Source organism: Sus scrofa, chromosome 13 (assembly GCF_054392235.1).
Source record: "Sus scrofa isolate SSC_HxYL_T2T_F1_AM1 chromosome 13, Sscrofa_HxYL_maternal_Yorkshire_Landrace_v2.0, whole genome shotgun sequence".
Lineage (NCBI taxonomy): Eukaryota > Metazoa > Chordata > Mammalia > Artiodactyla > Suidae > Sus > Sus scrofa.
Genome location: NC_139395.1, coordinates 119,094,735 through 119,109,780, shown reverse-complemented (window position 1 = coordinate 119,109,780; position 15,046 = coordinate 119,094,735). Strand labels below are relative to the sequence as shown.

Sequence of the window (15,046 nt, the reverse complement as noted above, 5' to 3'; positions counted from 1 at the left end):
CTTACTTGAGATTGTCACATGTACTAAGACTCACTTGGCCAAAAATTGTCATATAGCTGAGCACAAAGGCAAGTGGCGGGGAAACATGCTCCACCTTTAGAGGTAGGGACTGTGAAGTTACATAGCAAAAGTTAGAGCCAATTATTTCAATCTACCTCAAATAATGGAAAGGAAGAACTCTTTGTTAAAATATTTTTTCATCTTCTCTGAGTGTGTGTATGTATTTAAATGTACTTTAAATCAAAATTTAACTAATGCATTTATCCAAATGAATGAATGAAAACTAGAAATATTCATACATTTTGATGTTGAAATAGGAGTAATCTCAACTTTATATAAACAAGTAAAAAAGTATACATTTTGGTTTTCAAAAATAGACTAAATGCTACTATTTTAATTTTTATTCATATTTTAAGTTTCTCATTTCAATTCCTCTATTTATCCCACAGCATCAGGATCCAGCATTTTTTGGACAGAATTCTCTTCTGGTTAATTCATCAAAGCACTATTTGAATATTCGTTATACCTTGTTGCCTTTCCTCTACACTTTATTTTATAAAGCCCATATGTTTGGAGAAACAGTTGTAAGGCCAATTCTTCATGAGTGAGTACTATGTTCAAGAATTCCAGTGTCTTTCAAATTATATTCAGACATATAAAGAAAATTAATGGAGGCAAATCAAGCTGTCAAGTACATTTTTGCTACTTGTTCTTATATTTGCATAAGTGATTTGATACTATGGAATGTCAGTAGTAAATATAGTTAGTTTGGTGAATTGGACAAGATTAATCTAGAAATATGAGACTAGTATAGAACTCAAAAGGACAAAGATATATAGAATACATTAGAAAAAATTATATCAGTAAGATTAAATATAGAATTATTAAAAGCATAATCATGTATATGGTGAAAGTCATCTGAATATAGATCAAATATAGTATAGTTACAAAACAATGAATTATTCTTGTCTTTTTATATTTTGACCAAAGCAGGGCCTTTGCTTAAGAAGTGATTAAAGATCCTTTCATATATAAGTGATATCATATGGTATTTGTCTTTCTCTTTCTGACTTACTTCACTCAGGATGAGAGTTTCTAGTTCCATCCATGTTGCGGCAAATGGCATTATTTTGTTCTTTTTTGTGGCTGAGTAGTATTCCATTGTGTATATCTAGTCACTTATGATGGAGCATGATAATATGAGAAAATAGAATGTATACATGTTGTGTGTAACTAGGTCACTGTGCTGTACAGTAGAAAAAAATTGTATTGGGGAAATAACAATTTAAAAAAAAATCCTTTCAAATCTAAGTCAAAATGGGAGTTTATAAAGAAAAAGTTTAAGGGGAAAAAAATAGAATATGAAAGATTTCTGGCACTTGATGAACCTAACAGGAGAAAATGAGTTAAACAGAATAGTTGTTTATTACAGATTAAAAGGTACTTTATCCTGTATAATAGATTTTTTTTTATTCCAAATGAACTAATTTCCTCTCTCCCTCTGTCTCTCCTTTCATCGATGTCTCCCTTCCTTCCTTTGTTTGAGTGTCAGATGAACTATAAGGGCATAAGAACTATAGATTCAAAATAACATATCAAATAAGTAAAATTAAAACTAATAATTATTCCCGGGGGAACCTTAAAATATAAACCAAATGAAGAATTTGGATAAACTTATTTTTTGTCTTTGTAATGTAAACATTGTCATTATTCTTAGGTTTTATGAGGATACTAATAGCTGGATTGAAGACACTCAGTTCTTATGGGGCCCCTCATTACTTATTACCCCTGTCTTGAAACAGGTAGGATTTATTACAATTTTAATACGCTTATTGCTTAAAGATAATTTTGTATAACCAAATCCACACTAAATGACAAAACATCTGGGAACTGGATGTCACGCAATAGATGGTTTCAATTTGATAAATGTCAAATTAAATTCTACAATGTAGAAGAAATTTTGAAAAATTAGAAATATATTAAGTAGATTTTTGCTTTTCAAAAGTATAGTATGTAACTGGGGAGAAGAAAATTATATAAAATTAGTATTATTATGAAAAAGAAAGCTTTGCCTATGAAATTAAATCTTAGTAATTATAAGGAACTCTCACTCAAATGGACATAGACATTGAAATTTGCTATGTTGTAAATAAAGGAGAACTTGAAAATCAGTGGATTATATGAAAATATTGAGAAAATAATGGAATGAAATATTTGTTTTTTACCTATTACTTAAAATTCTATATGCCATAGGAATAAAGAGAAATGAATGTGTTCATACACTCAACTACCATAAGATTATAACAATATGAATTCATTCATCAATTACTTTAGTTGCCATTCATTTCATCTTTGCTGTTGGAATATTTAACATTATGATGTTATCTAAAACTAGTAAAATAGCCTTTTGATTATTATTTCAAGGAAATATTGGCATGTAAAAATATGAAGGAAGTTTTCTTTTTCACTTCACTCTGAAAATTCTACTTAATATTTGATATGATTCTCTTCTGCTAAGTGTTGAAGTAAAAAATATATATACATATATATGTAAATTATCTTGCTTTATTTTAGGGAGCAAGTACAGTGAGTGCATATATCCCTAATGCTACTTGGTATGACTATGAAACTGTGAGTAACTTTAATATAATAATAAACTCATAGGTATTATACTGTCTAACATTTATACATGGAAACTGAACTCCAAATGCATAGTGTACCTATTTTCAGTTTTTCTGTTATTATTATAAAGAGTAATAATTCCAAATTTTAAAAATGTGTGAAAGTCTGTGTAAGTATACATTTTGTTGCACTTGAGCAAGTATAAGTTTCATTGTACATTTGATGTTTTATTCTTGGTGTAAAGATTTATCCATTTTAAATTGTGGAAATAAAAGATCAAGAGTCACTTTAAGAAGGAATGGTAACTCATCTTAATAGTTTTCCTATTTTACATATTTATCTTGTAGTCAGAAGAATTGAGTATGGTATCTTGAAATGCTTGAGAAAGATTTTGATTTCAACCTTGAAAAGGTGATGTAACAGGATGAATACACACAATCTATTTTTTAATTGACCAAGACATTTTAAAAACTACTTACTTTAAAGTGAAGTATATTGCATAACATTTGTATTTGCTAAGCAGACCCTTTATTTTTATAAGAAATAATGGTATTTTAAAAATCCTTTCTAAGGACATGATTAACTTTAAAACAAGGAATAAAACTTAGGACTAATTAGGAATATTGTTAATTATTGTAGAAAGGACATGGAGTTCTCTTTTGTTTTTTGGAGAAAGTAAACAAATCCTGTGATTTGATCAGTAAACTGAAAAATAAAGTTTTCTTAAAAAGTTGGAAAACATGTTAATATTCATTAAGATGAATTGGTCATAATAAGAATTATTTCTTTTCTTTTCTTTTCTTTTCTTTTTTTTTTTTTTAGGGTTGCACCTGCAGCATATGGAGGCTCCCAGGCTAGGGGTTGAATCAGAGCTGCAGCTTCAGGTCTACACCACAACCACCATAATGTGGGATGTGAGCCATGTCTGCTACCTACACCACAGCTCACAGCAATGCTGGATCCTTAACCTACTGAACAAGGCCAGGGATTAAACCCACATCCTCATGGATACTGCTGCAGTTCTTACTGCAGAGCCACAATAGGAACTCCAAAAATTATTTCTAAGTGTAAATTCTATGTGTCATTCTTGTAAAACGGGGTTTAAAAATCTGTGAAATATTAAAAAAAATTTTATCTTCCAAATATTAGGGTGCAAAAAGGCCATGGAGAAAACAACGTGTTGATATGTATCTTCCAGCAGATAAAATAGGATTACATCTTAGAGGGGGGTATATTATTCCCATCCAACAACCTGCTGTAACTACAACTGCCAGGTAAGTTGAAAAGTCATTAAATGAAATCTGGACATAATTAAAGTTTTAATATTTCATACTTTTATTAAGAATCAAAGATCAGTATTTATCTTTTCACCATAGTATATTTGACACATTTAAGGAATTCTTAAATTTAACCATGATAATTATAAAAAGAAAAATCAAATTGTGTACATTACTATAAATTTCTTGATTTAAAAAAAGAACATCATTAGATTAGAAATTTATTTCCTGTGCTGAGAGTGTACTGACATTCTCTAAAAAATAGGTATAAAGTTAATTTCTTATTTTTAATAAAAAATGAAAAATTAAGTTATATAATTGATTAAAGTTGTTACATACTTGAATTTTCAATACATAAATGTCATAATGCTTTTATTTCAACTAAAATGATTTCGGTTAATAAATGAGGTAGATATTTGTTTAGGTAAAGAACAAGATAGAAACAGTTCTTACAGTTTCTTCAGTAAGAAGAAATTTTAGAACTATTTAGAAAATGAAGAACAAACTTGAAAATTCTGGTGCTTCACCTTGCAGCATTCACTCTGGGTACATGAATGTCTACCCAGACAGGGTATGACTTATTGAATCCCCACATTTCCCCATATTCTACATCACCCTCTATTACTTACCCTGCTGTGTTTTCTTCATAACTTAGGTGGAATTATATTTTTACTTTTTTTTTTAATTTTTATTTATTTATTTTTATTTTGCCTCTTCTAGGGCCGCTCCCACGCGGCATATGGAGGTTCCCAGGCTAGGGGTCTAACAGGAGCTGTAGCCACCAGCCTCCACCAGAGCCGCAGTAACGCGGGATATGAGCCGTGTCTGTGACCTACACCACAGCTCACAGCAACACGGGATCCTTAACCCACTGAGCAAGGCCAGGGATCGAACCTGCAACCTCATGGTTCCTAGTCAGATTCGTTAACCACTGCGCCACAACGGGAACTCCTATTTTTACTTTTTAAATACATAATGTGTTTACTTCTCTAGATCATAAACTCCATGAAGGCAGGATCTTGACCTTTCACTGGTTCAGTCCCCCAACAAATATCAGTCTACTATAGAAAATTCTCCCCATCTTTTAAAAATATTTGTTATGGGAACAAATAAATTAATGAGTGAATGAATGTGTGTTCATGATTTTATTATTTTTGTTTTCTAGAATTGATTAATATTATAACTGTTTCATGACTATGTTCTCAAAAAAATGGTTATACTCTAGAGCTGCATTGAAAAAAGAAACATGTACTTTGATGAGTGCACTCTGGAAGGAATGTATTCTGTATAGAGCAGTTACCTGGACTGTAGAGCCTCATAGGTATTATTTTAGGTTTAAAAACCTACAGTAGCATATAATTTAAAAAATTATTAATCATGTTACAATTCTCATGATAGAAGTAAATTCATTTTTATGGTTATTAGAGATTCCCCCCAGCATTTAAAATTTTATTACCTAGTGGTCTTCATTATTTAGTAACCTTGATGCACTATAATTTAGTTAATGTATGTGTCAAATATATGTTGAATTGAGCATTCATAAAATATATATTATTTTCTTGTTTGAATTTAAATATTATTATACTGTTTAAATTTTTATGGTGCCTTGGCCACCAAGAAATTTTATTTTATTTTATTTTTTTATTTTTTAAATTTTTTATTTTTCATTTATTTATTTTTAAATTTTATTTATTTATTTATTTATTTATTTATTTATTTTTTGTCTTTTTGCCTTTTCTAGGGCTGCACCTGCGGCACGTGGAGGTTCCCAGGTTAGGGGTCTAATCAGAGCTGTAGCCAGCAGCCTATGCCAGAGACCCAGCAATGCAGGATCGGAGCTGCGACAGCAACCTACACCTTAGCTCACGGCAATGCCAGATCCTTAACCTACTGAGCAAGGCCAGCGATTGAACCCACAACCTCATCGTTCCTAGTTGGATTCGTTAACCACTGAGCCACTATGGGAACTCCTAATTTTTTTTGTCATTTACTTATAAATATGCTTTTTTCTACTGTATAGCATGGTGACCCTGTTGCACTTACATGTATACATTCTTTTTTCTCACATTACATGTTCCATCATAAGTGACTAGACAGAGTTCCCAGCGCTGCACAGCAGGATCCTGTTGCTAATCCATCCCAAAGGCAACATTCTGCACCTATTTACCCCAAGCTCCCAGTCCCTCCCCTTCCCCCCTTGGCAAACACAAATCTTTTCTCCAAGTTCATGATTTTCTTTTCTGTGGAAAGGTTCCTTTGTACCATATATTAGATTCCAGATATAAGTGATATCATATGGTATTTGTTTTTCTCTTTCCGACTTAACTTCACTCAGAATGAGAGTCTCTAGTTCCATCCATATTGCTGCAAATGACATTATTTTGTTCTTTTTTATGGCTGAGTAGCATTCCATTGTGTATATATACCACATCTTCCTAATCCAATCATCTATCAGTGGACATTTGGGTTGATTCCATGTCTTGGCTATTGTGAATAGTGCTGCAATGAACATGAAGGTGTATGTGTCTTTATTAAGGAAAGTTTTGTCTGGATATATGCCCAAGAGTGGGATTGCTGGGTCATATGGTAGTTCTATGTATAGGTTTCTGAGATACCCCCATACTGTTCTACATAATGGTTGTACCAGCTTACATTCCCACCACCAGTGCAGGAGGGTTCCCTTTTCTTTACACCCCCTCCAGCAACTTGTTATTTGTGGACTTCTTAATGATGGCCATTCTGACTGGTGTGAGGTGGTATCTCATTGTAGTTTTGATTTGCAGTTCTCTAATAATCAGGAATGGTGAGCATTTTTTCATGTGCTTGTTGGCCATCTGTATATCTTCCTTGGAGAAATGTCTATTCAGGTCCTTTGCCCATTTTTCAATTGGGTTGTCGGCTTTTTTGCTGTTGAGTTGTTTAAGTTGCTTGTATATTTTAGAGATTAGGCGCTTGTCAGTTTCATCATTTGAAACTATTTTCTCCCATTCTATAAGTTGTATTTTTGTTTTCTTTTTGGTTTCCTTTGCTGTGCAAAAGGTGGTCAGTTTGATTAAGTCCTATTGGTTTATTTTTGCTTTTATTTCTTTTGCTTTGGGAGACTGACCTGAGAAAATTCATAAGGTTGATGTCAGAGAATGTTTTGCCTATGTTCTCTTCCAGGAGTTTGATGGTGTCTTGTCTTATAGTTAAGTCTATAAGCCATTTTGAGTTTATTTTGGTGCATGGTGTGAGGGTGTGTTCTAGTTTCATTGATTTGCATGCAGCTGTCCAGGTTTCCTAGCAATACTTGCTGAAAAGACTGTCTTTTTCCCATTTTATATTCTTGCCACCTTTGTCAAAGATTAACTGACTATAGGTGTCTGGGTTTATTTCTGGGTTCTTTATTCTGTTCCAATTGTCTGTCTGTCTGTTTTGGTACCAAGTACCACACTGTCTTGATGACTGTGGCTTTGTAATACTGCCTGGAGTCTGGGAGAGAGATGCCTCCTGCTTCGTTTTGGCAATTCTGGGTCATTTGTGGTTCCATATAAATTTTTGGATTGTTTGTTGTAGTTTTGTGAAAAATGTCATGGGTAATTTGATAAAGATTGCAAGGAATCTGTAGGTTGCTTTGGGTAGTATGGCCATTTTTACACTATTAATTTTTCCAACCCAGGAGCATGGTATATCTTTACATTTCTTTACATCTTATTTGATTTCCTTGATTAATCTTTTATAGTTCTCAGCATATACCACCTTGGTCAGATGTATTTCCAGGTTTTTGATTTTTTGGGGTGCAATTTTAAAAGGTGTTGTATTTCTGTATTCCTTTTCTGATGTTTCATCATTAGTATACAGAAATGCGACTGCTTTCTGAATGTTAATCTTATATCCTGCTGCTTTGCTGAACTTGTTGACCAGTTCAAGTAGTTTTGGGGTTGAATCCTTAGGGTTTTCTATATATAGTATCATGCCATCTGCATACAGTGACAGTTTTACCTCTTCTCTTCCTATTTGGATGCCTTTTATTTCTTTTGTGTGGCTGATTTTGGTGTCTAGGACTTCCAGTGCTCTGTTGAATAACAGTGGTGAGAGTGGGCATTCTTGTCTTGTTCCAGATTTTAGTGGGAGGGCTTTCACCTTTTCTCCATTGAGTATTATATTTGCTGTGGGTTTGTCATAAATGGCTTTGATTATGTTAAGGTATGTTCCCTCTATACCCACTTTGGTATGAGTTTTTTTTTAATCATGAAGGGATGTTGGACTTTGTCAAATGCTTTTTCTGCATCTATTGAGATGATCATGTGGTTTTTGACTTTTGTTAATGTGGTGTATGACATTGATTGATTTGCATATGTTAAACCATCCTTGTGCACCTGGGATGAATCCCACCTGGTCATGGTGTACAATCTTTTTTATCTGTTGTTGAATTTGGTTGGCTAAAATTTTGTTGAGAATTTTTGTGTTTATATTCATTAGAGATATTGGCCTATAGTCTTCTTTTTTGGTGGTATCTTTGTCTGGTTTTGGAATTAGGATGATGGTGGCATCATAGAATGTTTTTGGGAGTTTTCCTTCTTCAACTTTTTGAATAAGTTTAAGGAGGATGGGTATAACTTCCTCTTTGTATGTTTGGTAGGATTCTTCTGTGAAGCCATCTGGTCCTGAACTTTTATTTGTAGGGAGTGTTTTTATGACACATTCAATTTCATTTCTAGTGATCAGTCTGTTTAGTTGATCTATTTCTTCTTGATTCAGTTTTGGCAAGTTGTAGGTCTCTAGAAAGATGTCTATTTCTTCTAAGTTGTCGAATTTATTGGCATATTATTGTTAGTATTCTCTCATGGTTTTTTGTATTTCTGTAGTATCCATTGTGACTTCTTTTTTATATCTTATTTTGTTTATTTGGGTTTTTTCTCTGCTCTTCTTGGTGAGTCTAGCTAGAGGTTTGTCACTTTTGTTTACCTTTTCAAAGAACTAGCTCTTTGTTTGATTGCTTTTGTCTATTGTTTTTTGAATCTCTATTTTATTGATATCCCCTTTGATCTGTATGATTTCCTTCCTTCTGTTGACTTTAGGTTTTGTTTGTACTTTTTCTAATTCATTTAGGTGGTGGGTTAGGTTGTTGATTTGAGATTTTTCTTCTTTTGTGAGGAAGGCCTATTAACTTCCCTCTGAGCACTGCTTTTGCAGCATCCCATAGATTTGGAGTGGTTGTGTCTTCATTATCATTTGTCTTGAGGTATTTTTTAATTTCCTTCTTGATTTCCTCATTGACCCATTGATTTTTTAGTAGCATATTGTTTAGTCTCCATGTAGTAGGTTTTTTCTCATTTCTTTGCCTGTGGTTGATTTCTAGTTTTGTGCCATTGTGGGCAGAGAAGATACTTGAAATAATTTCTATAAAGAAATTTTATGTCAAATTTATTATGTTTTTTCCTTTTATTTTCCAATTACATAAATTATTTTTTGCAATGATAAATTATTACTAAATATAGACATGAATTTTTTTTAATATCATTCTTCTCATGTGAATGCAGAACTCCTGTTGAAATGGATTTATTTACAGGATATTTCACTATTATAAATTTATTTTTAATTATATTTGCACCCAAACTTACTTAACAGCCGAAAGAATCCTCTAGGCCTTATAGTTGCATTAGATGAATATAACACAGCAGAAGGAGACTTTTTCTGGGATGATGGAGAAACTAAAGGTAAGTTTCAAAGTGATATGCTTTTATATGTTCCTTTTGATGTTGGGAAATTTTGCCTTTATTATAAAATTGCATCCATTTAAATTATGTCAGAAGTTTTAATTTTTAATTTTTTTTTCTATGTTAAGATTCTAGGTTACTATGAAATTTAACATTGTTATTTAAATTATATATCCTAATTTAGTTTTGTCTGTTGATTTATTATAAAAGTCTTTGACAAGTGTGGACATCTTTATTTATTAGAGTATTATTTAAGATTAAAATAATTAACAACTTCATAGATGTATAAATTTTATTGTTTCAATTCTTTTAAATGATTATAGTTGTTAAAACTAAAATTTTGATACTGTAAAAGAAAGTGAGCATTAAAGCTTTAGTTAATTATATAGGAAGAGGAGAGATAAATTGGGAATTTGAGATTAACAGATATACAATACCATATATGAAAAGATAAACAACGAAGACCTACTATATAGCACAGGGAACAATAATCAATATCGTGTAATGACCTTCAATGATGCAGTTCAAAAGAAACTGGAAAAGATTCATTTCTGGGAAAATAAACTACCAAAATTGTTTCGTTTAAAAATAATTAAGAACAATAATTTAAAGAACAATCTGTTTCATTTGCGTCATTAATAAACAATATCTATTTTTTGAAATTTTGTGTTGTATAACTGTAAAAATAAAACAGAATTTAACCTTACATTTTGACCTGATAATTTTATTTTTTTTCCCATTTCAGATACCATACAAAATGGCAGCTACATTTTCTATACATTTTCAGTTTCTAATGTAAGCATTCTCCTTCGGCACATAGCTATATATACTTGTTAATGTCTGTTTTATGTCTTTTCTTGGAAAGATGTTTCATTTCTCCACAGAAATCAGTGAAAAGAAATGAAATAAACTGTTAAATTTAAATTATTAAATTATGAATTACCTTAATTTTTATATTTTAATAAAATAGATGATTTTCATGAAATTGATTCAGAGAAATCTAACTTATAGCACCGTGTCTATTTTAAGGAATATGTTCTGAGAAAATAATCTCAACGTATTTGAAAATGTTTTAATATATCAATAACAGCAGTAACTGTCATGGATTTGGGTGTAAATGAAAAAGCTATGCACAAAGTTAAATATTGAATAAGTAGTAGCAATGCTTTTTGTAGATGTTGGATTTCTTCATATATTCTTTTTTTGCCAAAGTTATTTGTCACCAGCATTAGGACTAGAATGAGAAAGGATCTACATGATTTGCATCATGCATAATGTATCCCTGAAAGTAAATGTTATGGCATATATACCAAAATAATTTTAAAGAGTTACTAATAAGTGTACTTATTTAAGGTATTTAGATGTGGAGAGCTGTTGGAGGGTGGAGGTAGATGATTGCTTCTTTTCTATTTAAATACTAAATAATGCTGTATTAAACACTAAATACTGAATAATACTAAATTATTAATAATATCAGTATGAATTAATTATAAATTATTTGACATGCAGAATACTGTCTTAGAATTTTGTCTTAACTCCTATCCTCTGGCCTAGAGATTTTCACTTAGCAATTTTCATTAAAATATGTATTAGTTAATTATTTTTTATTTAGCAAATACATTATAACTTGTATATTTTAGACCTATAATATTTAATTAATGTAAATATACTTATTGTTATTTAAGATTTGTATCCAATTATCTTCTACTTGTTATATAATATTATATACTTTTTTCCAGAACAAATTAGATATTATGTGCACACATTCATCATACCAAGAAGGAACCACTTTAGCATTTGAGACTATAAAAATCCTTGGGTTGATAGACGCGGTTACAAAAGTTTCAGTGGTGGAAGGTGATCAACCAATGAGTGCTCACTACAATTTCACTTATGATGCTTCCAACCAGGTAGATACAATCTTTTAAAGTATTTTAGTTGTTACATACACTCATATTTAACTTTATATAACTGTTTGGGCTAGTTTTTGTTTTTTTTTTCCTTTTGCTGGCAATATTACATTTTAGGTCATTTCAATTTATTGAGATATTGAGATATCAACCTTAGGGGGGATCCGTACTACTCCCTCTCTATTTTATTTTATCTTGGCCATCACTTCTATATGGCTTCCTAATATTTTTTTTCATACCATTCTCTACCCTGAACTCTAACTTAACTTGCATATGATAAATAATCTAAATGTTTTAGCTTCTCATTTATATATTAATTTAATCCATCCCTTCAATTATTCTCCCTACTTCTCTTTTCATGAATTTTCTTTATCCTCAATATATCTTGAGGATGAAGATTTTTTTTTTTTTTAATTTGTGTTTCTATTCTTCCCTGGTAATAGTCCCTTTCTTATCCTATAAATTTTTCCTCATTTAATAGGTATACTAGAGAGGAAAGGGAAAGACACACTTGGGCTCAAATTCCAGCCCTACAGTCTGTGCATTTAAATGTAATAAATTAATCTTTCATTATCTCAGCTTCCTCATAAATAAAATGTAATATTTAATCATAATGTTACCTCAGGTAATAAATTAATGTTATATATATATATATATATATATATATATTTTTTTTTTTTTGTCTTTATTCCTTTTCTTGAACCACTCCCATGGCATATGGAGGTTCCCAGGCGAGGGGTCTAACCAGAGCTGTAGCCGCAGGCCTACTCCAGAGCCACAGCAACGCGGGATCAGAGCCGTGTCTGAGACCTACACCACAGCTCACGGCAACGCCGGATCGTCAACCCACTGAGCAAGGGCGGGGACCGAACCCGCAACCCCATGGCTCCTAATCGGATTCATTAACCACTGCGCTGTGATGGGAACTCCAAAATTAATATATTTTAAATGTTAGACAAAAAAAAAATTAAAACGTGGAAGTGATTTTTATTGACATTTACTTACCATTCCTATAATCTTAATTATTAGCAATGTCAGCTTAAATTCTAAACTGGGATATAGAACATTTTCTTAGAGTATTTTTATCTAGTTCCTAAGTCTTCTGGCCCAGAATTTTTCACTTAGGAATTTCTATAGCCATATATTTTATTTTTTATTTAGTGAATAAACTATAATGTATATATTGCTAGGAATATAAGAACAAATCAATATAAATTAATTAATACAGGCTTACTGAGAACTTTATGACTCTAACAAAGATTATCAAGAGGGCAAATACAAAATCATTTTATTTGGTTTTTACAATCCCAGTTTGTATCTGTTTCTATTTTTATGCCTACGTAAAGATATATGGAAATTCCCACTGTGGCGCAGTAGAAACTAATCCTACTAGTATCCATGAGGATGCGGTTCGATCGCTGACCTAGCTTAGTGGGCCAGGGATCCTATGCTGTGGCTGTGGCATAGGCCAGCAGCTGTAACTCTGATTCAACCCCTAGCTTGCGAGCTCCCATGTGCTGCAGGTGCAGCCCTAAGAAGCAAAAAAAAAAAAAAAAAAAAAAAAAATTTACAAAGACACTTGAAGATAAATCTTTCTAATTCTGCTGTGCTTGGACTGATCCTTATATGAATTTTTATTCATGAATTAGAGTTATGAATGTAAGTTAAATATAAAATAAATAAGCTATACAGATGAAAATGGGATAAATTTTGCCCATATTATAAACAACTAAACAAAAATGTGCAATATTCTAACAATGGAAATGATTGTATATTAGAATGTATGTATATATGCATATGTATACATATATTTTAAACACTATATTCTCATTTTTTTTCTTTTTGCATAGTGCCATATTATCTCCTCTCCAACTTGCCCCTCAAATATGTTTAGCAGTGGATAAAATTAGGGAAATAATTAAAAATTATTTAATTCGGGAACCTAAAATAAATCAATGGTCAACTTTTTCTTCCATTTTTCTTCTTTGAGGGAACTAGTATTTATTTCCTAACTAGTATGCCCCAGGCATTGTGCTACATGTTTTCAATTTCACATATTACTTTTTTCTGTATAACAACTCTCTTTAGTAGGGGTCATTATATCCACTTACAAGGGTAGGAAACTGAAGATAAAATAGAATAGACAATTTTCCCAAAGACTCATGAACATTAAGCGGCAGAAATTAGAACTGAACTCATGTCTGGATTTAAAGATAATTTTTTTTTACTAGTGTTCTATAATTGAAGTTTTCCTGTCTTGAGAGTCTAGTTATTTCAGTGGTAAGATATGTTTACTCCTCTCTATCCTTTTCTTTTATTATGTATTCAAATCATTAATTATTTGATTTGAAGAATTGCTGTGGGGTTGCTGCATTTATAAATGTAAAGTCTTTTTAAATTGTCCAATGGTGAGACATACTCTCTAATGTTTTCTTTGTCTTCAAAGTATCTACTAATTTACAATCTCAAGTTTAACCTTGGAAGAAACTTTACTGTTCAATGGGATCAAACTTTCTTGGACGCTGAAAAGTTTACTTGTTATCCAGATACAGACACAATAACTAAAGAACTCTGTGAAGAACGTGGCTGCTTATGGCAAGAGGTAATAAGAATTTTAATTATTCATGATATGGCTTTCATATAGGTATATAAATGTAAATTTTACATATTATAATTATAATTCTACAGCATAGAAGTTAAATTCATCTAGAGGAGGATTTGGAATTTGAAATTAGGACTTCTAACAGAAAATTTATGTTTATCTTAATTAATTCTCCAAAGACGTAGCTTTGTAAATGTCAGACTAAATCGATGTGTAAGTTGCTTTCCAGGCTCTTTGAATAGTGTAATTTTATTTAATAAAATAGTACTCTATTTGTTGCACTCTTAGATGTTGGTTGTGGTTAACTAGCTTAATTGAGCAAGGTGTTATACCAGTAGGGGGCAATCTTTCAAAAGCATTGTCTCAAGTTATTAAAACTTCTGAAATTGATTGATGGGTTATATCTGTTCCACTAAGGGGTGACAATTTCTGTCAATAATTTTGGCCATTCTTTCAAGAACAATGAGGTCATTGATGGCAGAAATTTTTACAGAAAGGGATATGGAAAGAGTCCCCTTTTGTTATGCTTATTGTTTAAACTTTGGGCTTTTGGGTTTCGTCAACAACAACAAAAAGGCATTTATTTCATATGACCAAGAAACTCAATGCATGTATTGTATCACTAAGAAGAGTCTAGACACATCTGCCAGTGACTTCCCAGAAATGTCTGTGCTTATATGAGGAAATTCATGTAATCTCTGCCACCAGAGAAGTGGTCTCCATTCCTCTCCATTGCTTGATAAAGCAGCACAATCTTTATAATTAGGAAAGTTTATGGAACAATTGAAGAAAATAAGTGAAGAGGAGAAAAGATTCTGTAATCAATAAAAGCCAAATACTAATGTATCATAGCAGTATGTCTCCAAGATCTTCTCTTTACATTGCAGATCTTCATCCAATCCAAACGCATCCCTCATTGCATTCAGTGCATGGTCA

At 31.7% G+C, this 15,046-nt stretch overlaps 1 protein-coding gene across 8 annotated transcripts in view; it reads left to right on the top strand.

Annotated features, from left to right (window-relative positions):
* The window catches only part of SI (sucrase-isomaltase), a 164,669-nt gene that overhangs the window by 110,580 nt on the left and 39,043 nt on the right, over positions 1 to 15,046 (top strand). For all 8 annotated transcript variants that reach the window (NM_001444932.1, NM_001444933.1, XM_084986882.1 and 5 more), the window contains 8 exon segments: positions 450 to 604; positions 1,718 to 1,802; positions 2,575 to 2,631; positions 3,772 to 3,896; positions 9,510 to 9,598; positions 10,344 to 10,393; positions 11,338 to 11,508; positions 13,955 to 14,110. In NM_001444932.1, the coding sequence (NP_001431861.1) occupies positions 450 to 604; positions 1,718 to 1,802; positions 2,575 to 2,631; positions 3,772 to 3,896; positions 9,510 to 9,598; positions 10,344 to 10,393; positions 11,338 to 11,508; positions 13,955 to 14,110 (888 nt within the window).